The following is a 9,054-nucleotide window of genomic DNA, read 5'->3' as shown; positions in this document are numbered from 1 at the left end:
AAAAAAAAAAAAAAATAAGTTACACCAAAACTAGGTGGTTTTAAAGCAGTGATTTTACATGCAATATACTGCTGTCATGTAGCCTCCCTATAGGATGGGCTAAAAAGGGTTTACAACCACTTCTGTGGTATTTGTTTCCAAAATACATAATCTGAATTTAATCATAATGAAGCATCAAACAAATTGAATTGAGGGACACTTTATAAAATAATTGGCCATCAGTCTTCAAAAGCATCAAGATCATGAAAGATAAAGGCTGCCCCAGATGAAAGGAGACTAAGAAGCTATGGCAACAATCGCATCCTAGATGAGAAAAGGAAACTAGTAAAGACAGTTGACAAATTTTTAGTACTAATTTCTTGGTTTTCATCATTGTACTGTGGTTATACAAGCTGTCAACATTCAGTGACACTGAGTAAAGCATATGCAGGAATTCTTGGCACTGTTTTTGGAAATTTTTTCTAAATTTGAAATCATTTTAAAATGAAAAAATATTTAAATTAAAAACAGCCACTTATGTTGCTCACAATATCATAAGTCAGATATTTGGGGAAAGTTCTACTGTATGGTTCAGCTGTGATCCATGTGGTACCAGCTGTACTACCTAATTTATTTCCAAGATGACTTCCTCACTCACATATCTAGCACTGTTGTGATCCAGTCTTTCTTCCTTACTGACTACATCTGGTCCTCCAGATCCTCTTGCCATTGCTTCTTAGAGCATAGGTCTGGATATTACTGCACTTCTTATATGGTGGCTGGCTTCTAAGAGTGAGTGCTTTAAGATATGGGACTTGGAAGCTGTCATTCTCCTAAGGCTTGGGCCCAGAAATTATTGTGGCTTCACTTCTACCATATTCTATTGGTAAAAGCTATAGCATAGTCTTCCCATATTTACAATAGAGGACAGAGACCGAATCTCTTTCTTAATGGGAATGTGAACGAACTGTGATTATCTTTAATCTATTTGGATATCTAACCAAATTCTCACTGATTTAGCAGTCGAGATGGAATTAGTGAAGAAAGCATGGATTTTTTTTTTAGTTTAACAGATCTACGTTATGGTCCTGGCTTTCCCATTTACTAACAGTGAGATGTCTCAAGCCTCAGTTTCTTTGCCTCTATAATAAAATGATAGCAATAACACATATGCTGTCTAATTGTTGAGAAGATTAAGGGGAAAAACATATATATGTAAAATACTGGATATAAAAGGCAATAAATACATGAACCTAGTAATAATTGCTAGCATTCACGGGATACTTACCAAATATTCAGTTCATTTGCTATGTGTATACTTTTTTATATGCTATATCTCATTTAGTCATTGCCTCCTCCTGGGATGGCATGCCCTATTGGTATGGGTCAGAAAGGTAGCACCCCACTTCCTATACCTTTGTGAATCTACTCCATTTACTTTGGCCACTTCTGATTTGATAGTTGATAATTTTGGTTTCTGCCTTGTTGTTAGGATTTCCAGTATTTCCCTTTTATTTCAATCCTAAAAGGCCCTGGTGCTGATGCACTTGGTACTTTTTGATACTACCTTTTCAGCATTTGTTCAGTGCTGTCAAAGTAGTTTTTGACAGCATCTCACACAATCTGTCAGCACCCTCAAAACCCATGATTGCCTGTTCCTCAAAGCCAAAATGTTCAGTGTCTTTGTTTCAGTAAATGCTATACTGTCAGCCTTTATTTTATGCAAGATTGTGGGTGCTTAATCCTTGGCCTACCCAGGAACACCATGATCTGCACTTTGGAGCAATTATTCAATTGGGGCAATTACTTGTAGGTGTTCTTTAAAGCAAAGATATTTCCAGACTGTGACTGAATTTTGAAATAGCAATATCCAAGTCAGTTAAGGAACTACTTCTTCATGCACGCAAGGCTGATTTGTTGTCGTTGGAGGAAGGTGGTGACCCTTTCTTTCCACAGCAACCTGGGTTTTTATTGCCTCTTATCATGTAAGCAGTCACCTGCTTTTTCTGAGTTTTTTCGATATGGAGACAAATGATAGAATTTAGTTTTGGTAGAGGTCACCTTTTTGTTATCTTTCTACTCTCTGCTCTCAAAATTTACCTGTCTTTAAATAGAAGGAATCATTTTAATCCTTTAGGAACTCAAGGACACAAATAATATGCAAATAAGGAATTTCTTCATTTGCTCACCTATTCTTTGAGCTGTCTGCTCTCATTTAGTAGTTTTAGAATATGACTTTTAGAATTTGGCTACTTAGGTTAAAATCCTAGATCTGCACTTATTAGTTGTGTAACTTAGGAAGTTTATTTTGATTTCTCTAAATTTTAATATTCATGAGTGTAAAATGGCATTTAGGGTTGTTGTAAGATGAAATAAAGGTATATTTTAATGTAATAAATTTAGATCTCAGCACACAGAAAATGCTCTGTGGATGCTGGCTTTTTTTTTTTTTTTTAGAGTCTCACTTTGTTACTTTCAGTAGAGTGCTGTGATGTCACAGCTCACCCCAACCTCAAACTCTTGGGCTTAAGCAATTCTCTTGCCTCAGCCTCCTGAGTAGCTGGGACTACTGCCCATCACAATGCTCAGCTATTTTTTTGTTGCAGTTTGGCTGGGGCCAGGTTTGAACCCACCACACTAGGTATATGGGGCCAGCACCCTACCCACTGAGCCACAGGTGCCGCCCAATGCTGGCTTTTGTTATTTTGCACTTGGGGTTTGACCTTGTATACCATAATAATAAGTGGTCGTAGCATATTACTTGATTTTTGCTTTACTCTTGATTTTTCCAAATTTTTTAGCCCTTTGACTCCTACTAGGTATATTAGTTGGCCCCTCAATAACAAACAGATTCCAAAACAGGGAGGCATCTTGACAATGTATGATATCTTCTGCTTTTAAAAATGCATTTCAAGAAATATATTTCTGCTCAGGCAGAGTTTGGATTGTGGAAAAGTAGGTGAAAAATAAAGTAATGATAAGGGACTTAGTTATTGGTGGCTTAGAAGAGTGAAGGATGGTTCCTCACATCATGTTGGCTAGGATATTGTGCTGAGGACCATAGCTTGCATTGATGTTATCATTTTGAAACCAGCCTATTTGTAGTGCCCCACTTTTAAACTGCTAGACAGTTGTTCTGTGGAAGATTACTATAATTTAATGATACCTTTAATTATATTTCTAAATAAAAATAAGTCTTATTTAAAAGAATATTATAAAATATTTAATAAAAATATCCAACTAAAGTTACTTCCTTTAGTGTACTCTTAAGAAATCAGGATACAGAGATACAGACAGAAACTGGAGGCATGGCGGTGCCGGGCCCAGCTCTCTGCCTTTTTGACGTGGATAGGACCCTGACAGCCCTGTGGCGGGAGATTACCAAAGAAATGGATGGATTTCTGCAAAAATTGAGGCAGAAGATCAAAATTGGAGTGGTAGGCAAGTTGGATTTTGAGAAAGTGCAGGAGCAGCTGGGAAATAATGTGGTTGAAAAATATGATTACATGTTTCCAGAAAATGGCTTGGTAGCATACAAAGATGGGAAGCTCTTGTGTAAACAGAATATCCAGGGTCACCTAGATGAGGCTCTAATCTAAGATTTAATCAACTACTATCTGAGTTACGTTACAAAAATTAAACTCCCAAACAAGAGGGGTCCTTTCGTTGAATTCCGCAATGGGATGTTAAACGTGTCCCGTATTGGAAGGAGCTGCAGCCAGGAAGAACGCATTGAGTTCTATGAACTCGATAAAAAAGAAAATATAAGACAAAAATTTGTAGCTGATCTATGGAAAAGGTTTGCAGGAAAAGGTCTCACAGTTTCATAGGAGGCCAGATCAGCTTTGATGTCTTTCCTGATGGATGGGACAAAATGTATTGCCTGACACACATGGAAAATGATGGTTATAAGACCATTTATTTCTTTGGAGACAAAACCATGCCAGGTGGCAATGACCACGAGATCTCTACAGACGCAAGAACCATGGGCTACACTGTGACAGTGTTGGAGGACACATGTAGGATCTTTGAGAAGCTCTTCTGATGGGGAAAGGGGGATTCTGGTTACTTGTTGGCTAAAGCTGAGGGCCCTCACACATGCTCACACCCCCTTCTGCCCCAGCTGGGCCCTGTGCCACTCCCCTGATCACACATGGTCTAGACCTCCAAAGCCTCAGAGAAATTGCCCTCCACCCCCAGTGCTAGGAGTAGCTAGAAAAGAGAAGAAAACATTCTTTCAGAATGGCTCAAAGGACTACCTCCAGCAAAAGATTTGTGCCCCAGCCCTCCCAGACTAAGACCTGCAATTTCCCTGCCATTCTAGGTTGTTGCAGAAAGAAACGATATGCCCGGACCCTCCCAGTTTAAGGGCCTTGTGAAAACATAAGAGGTGTTAGTGTTTGGACCCCTGTGTCAACACCAAAAAGGAGGATCTGGTGATGACAGAAAAAGGACAAGCCATCTGCAGTGACCTACCCTGTGACAGAAGTTAGAAGCACTCCCTGAAATGAAGCTCCTTCCTACATCAGCTAGGGCTGTTGCTGTGGGAGGCAGAATGAAGCAGGGGCTACAAGTACTGTTTTCCAAGCTGCTTCCTGTTGGCGAGGCTAAAGGCTGCTCGACAGGTGGCTGGCCCACAACTCAGGTCAGGGCTGTGCTCACTGCACTTCAAGTGGCCTGCTTTTCCGTGACTATCAAGATGGGTAGAAATAGGAATCAGCAACCCTGTGGAGAATTGGCACTGGCAGAATGTTCCATCCCTGGAGAGTTCAGAGAAGCCCACTTGGGAGTTCAAACTTCACCAAAAAGACCTTCTCATCAGGCCCATCTGGGCTTCTCAGAAGCGCTCACCCCTAGTTTCTCAGGTATGGGGGAGAGCCTGGCTAGGTGTAAGAACGACCTTGGTCCCCTCAGCTACTTTTACTAACTGCAGCTGGGCCTGCAGCCCTCATGCCTCCTTTCTACACTTGGCGAGCTGAAAGGAGGTTCACAGGCCTTGTCCAGAACACAGTGGAAGAGAACTAAAGCAATGGTTGACATGTTGCTTTTGGGATGTGGAAATGCTGGGACCCTCGCACCCTCTGCTGATGGTACTGGGGTGGCCTGGCCTCTGCTGGGTGCTGCCTGCCTGAGTCTGGCTGCTCTGCACTTCCCGCCACCCACAGCCCGGCTGGGCCCTTCCAGACTGGCAGGAGCTCCTCATCTCAGGGATCCCTAAAACATGGCTGTCCAGTGGCATCTTTCCGTGTTGAATTTCACAAACAATACTGTAATGACCTTTCAGAATGAAAGGTAGCACATTAAAGTGATTTTATTTCCTACAAAAAAAGAAGAAAGAAGTCAGGGTATGTTTTGTAGTGCAAAAGAGAACTTGATAGAATAACACATTTTTCCTGATTTCCTACAACTCAGATGTAAGTATCTTATTAATTTGCATAGTGTGGCTACTCTAGTCTAGTTTAAGGCTTATGAAGTCTTCACTTGATTTTTCTGAGTCAAGTCTACAGCTTCACATAAGCAGGTACAGTAATACCTTATTATTGTGAACTTGTTGAAAGAATTTACATATGTGCATTCTTCTGGTAACTAAAAATGTCTTCTTTAGCTTCTCAAAATTTTTTAAAAATCTGCTTTTTTATTTAAAATACACATTCTGTTTTCTTCCTAAGCACAGTATTTTAATACGATGTAATTCATAATTCATTGATGCTGCTGGATTATCATTGCTGATAATGACGATTGTCAATACTACTTAGTAACTAACTATTGAAGGGTTATTGGCTCCCCCAAGTGGGCCCAGATAGCTATGCATTTTGTCAGTTAAAAAAAATAATGATAATACAGTATCTCCTAGTTTTGTGAGATCTAATATTTTAATTCTGACAACTGTTTCTACAGGCTGTCTATCCCTAACCCCATCTAGTACATAATTTGTCTTATAGTTTTCTACTTCTGATATTCATAAAATTGTATCACCAAACTAATTAGAAGTCTGTGTAAAATAAAAATTGGGCCAGGCACAGTGGCTTACACCTGTAAACTTAGCACTGAGGCAGGATTGCTTGAGGCTTGGAGTTCAAGACCCGCCTGAGTGAGAGCGAGACCCTATCTCTACAAAAAATAGAAAAATTAGGTGGGTATGGTGGCACCAATCCCAGTTACTTAGCAGTCTGAGGCAAGAAGATCACTTGAGCCCAGAAGTTTGAGGTTGCTGTGAGTTGTGATGATGCCACTGTACTTTATTCGGAGTGACAGAGCATGACCCTGTCTTAAAAAAAGAAAAAAATTGAACAAATTTTTCTCTTGGTGTTTGTGAAAGCTATTTTGGCTGTTTAGAGATCTTTAAATTTTTTTATTTCTAAGTTCTTCTTAGTGTTTGTATACCTCGATTATCTAATGGTTTGATTTTGACATAATTGAAGAAAAGGTCTACCTCCAAGTACAAAATAGCAATTAAGAACCAGTAGCCACAAATCATTTTCTGTGTGCCAAGATCTGAATTAATTATTTTAAAAGTTAGTCATCATTTCATCCTATTCTTACTGTAATTTAATGAGGATACCATATATTGTTCTTGTTGGGCTCACAGGGGAAAAATTAGTCCCAGAAAATTTGGGATAGCTAGTATAGTTTAATCATTTGGTCATCAAATAAGCACCTGCTGTGTATATTGCACTAGCACTATATAGTAAAAATGTCACTAGACTAAACATCAGGAGGCTTGAGGGTGGTCCTAGCTTGCCATTAATCCCATATATTCCATATATAACCATGAACTAGGCATGTTCATATTTTGAAAAATCAGAATCATAGTATAGGTTGTTAGCAGAATCAGTGAGATTTCACTATTCCTTTGAACATAAGGAGTTGAGGGGAAACAGTTGGCATGGAGGTTGAGAATACGGTTAAGTTGGTTGAACACAGAGTGAAGTTTCCAAAGAGTAAAATGAAAGGATTTGGGAAGGAGAGGAGGAGTGGGGAGCTGGCTTCAGAGAAAAGACAAAAGCATTATGAAGATTAGGTAAGTACAGATAAGAAGGGGCTTCATGTTGAGCAGTGGCTAGAAAATAAGAGCTGGAGACATGGTAGATTTATTCCTGATGGAGGCTGATGAATTACCTGGGTTGTGAGAATTTACTGCTGACTTAGCGGTTGCGATGTGGAGGTGGACAGAAAGTGAGGGCAGGAGCAGATCTTTTACATCCTGACATGCACGTTTCTGTGGCAAGTGAGCAGCAGCTAATGGGTGAGGACTCAAATTTAGATTAAGAAAATGAATTTTGCTTAATTATAATTGAAGTTTTTTGATAGTCTCCTTCCCTTTTTCTAGTTGGTAAATTGTGATCAAAACCAGTCTAGGATCATTGCTTAGTATGGTGATGAAACAGTGTCAATTTGATTGTCTTCTGGCCTGACTATACTTACTTTCTTCTGCTTCTGTTTTTTTTTTTTTTTTTAAAGAATTAGCTGAGTAAACACCAAACCAAAAATATTTGGTTTATATTTTAACCAACCAAATATTTTGTGTTTATCATTTATTCCTTCCACCATTATGTCATATTTTTGGTATCTGAATGTTAAAGGTTATAACAGAAAATCGTAACAGGAATGCACTCTGAATATCTAGGCCTATTCTCAATTCTGGAGGAATTTTGGAGACAGAAAAGTCATATGTTTATTAGAAGTGCTTTACATAATACATTTGACACAGCTTCATATGCAAATATAGATTTTGTGGGCAAGATGAAGAAGGCACATTAAGTAGAGCTCAGATTCATGGGCGATGCTAATTCATACTTGAAAGATCTTTCTTCTCATCTATAAAGAATGGCTTGCATGTCAAGGAAACATCACATTTTGTGGCAACCTTATTTCTGATTCTGTTATCTTGATCATACATAATTCTCTCTGTCTTGAATTTAATAGCTCAACATTGCTTTCGAGTCATTGGCTGAACTCAGATGTCAAAATTCAGTTTTAACATGGCTTCTCAAGAAGTTGGTTAGTTTGTTTATTACCAAGGAAATATTGGTGTAGTTTTCAGAAAAGAAAAGGAAAAGATACTGTTGGGTCTGTGTGGCAGCATAAAAAAATAATTAATTAATTAAAAAAAGGAAAAAGAAGTCTGGCAGATATCCCTAGAATATCTGGCAGATATTAGCTGGTAATTACAGATTAATACTGTAATACAGTAATACACTTAGAGTAATACAAATGATACTTGAATCCAAGCACTATAAAACAGTAAGCATAGTTGTGGAAATACAGTATGGTGCTATAACTCCTCTTACACAATCTGTATGTGCCACTCATCAACAACACTGTTTGTCGTGTCTTGTTTTTCACCCACAAGCCCAGAGTAGGATTAGAAATTTGAATTAATAATTTTGGATTTCTGCATCATTCTGCCAGCTTGAGCAAGAAACTTCACTTTTACAAATCACAGACACATACAAATAATCCAGAAATGGATTGAAAGAAAATATCTTAAAAATAATAGTTCTATGTGAACATTGATTAAACAGCACCTAAAATTTGCAATAAGCTGCTCAGAAAAGGAAAATACCTTTTTAAAAAACGTCATGGTTTGGGCAGTGCCTGTGACTCAAAGGAGTAGGGCATTGGCTCCATATGCTGGAGGCGGTGGATTCAAACCCAGCCCCAGCTGAAAAAAAAAAAAACTACAAAAAATGTCATGATTTATTGTTATATATGAAGATGAAGACAGTTAGAAATTTAATCAAAGACATATGAAAGTTTTGGGAAAATACTTAATAAAATACCGATACATGTCATATTGATTTCCACTTTCTTTTTCTATTTCAGGGTTTGAACATAATCTTTCATGTAGCTTTGGCTCTCCTAAAGGTAAGTCTGTTTTTATTTTAAGTTATCAAACTATCGGCTCGGCGCCTGTGGCTCAAGCGGCTAAGGCGCCAGCCACATACATCTAAGGTGGCGGGTTTGAATCCAGCCCGGACCCACCAAACAACAATAATGGCTGCAACCAAAAAATTGCCGGGCGTTGTGTTGGGCGCCTGTGGTCCCAGCTACTTGGGAGGCGGAGGCAGGAGA

At 38.8% G+C, this 9,054-nt stretch overlaps 1 protein-coding gene and 1 pseudogene across 5 annotated transcripts in view; both read left to right on the top strand.

Annotated features, from left to right (window-relative positions):
• The window catches only part of RABGAP1L (RAB GTPase activating protein 1 like), a 665,252-nt gene that overhangs the window by 445,022 nt on the left and 211,176 nt on the right, over positions 1-9,054 (top strand). For all 5 annotated transcript variants that reach the window (XM_023510844.1, XM_023510847.1, XM_023510846.1 and 2 more), the window contains one exon: positions 8,806-8,847. In XM_023510844.1, the coding sequence (XP_023366612.1) occupies positions 8,806-8,847 (42 nt within the window). The remainder of the gene's footprint in view (positions 1-8,805; positions 8,848-9,054) is intronic.
• On the top strand, positions 3,288-4,024 carry LOC100947312 (annotated as a pseudogene).

This window comes from Otolemur garnettii, unplaced genomic scaffold (genome assembly GCF_000181295.1).
Source record: "Otolemur garnettii isolate 467f Iridium unplaced genomic scaffold, OtoGar3 scaffold00016, whole genome shotgun sequence".
NCBI classification, from domain to species: Eukaryota; Metazoa; Chordata; class Mammalia; order Primates; family Galagidae; genus Otolemur; species Otolemur garnettii.
This window is presented reverse-complemented; position numbering and strand designations above follow the sequence as displayed.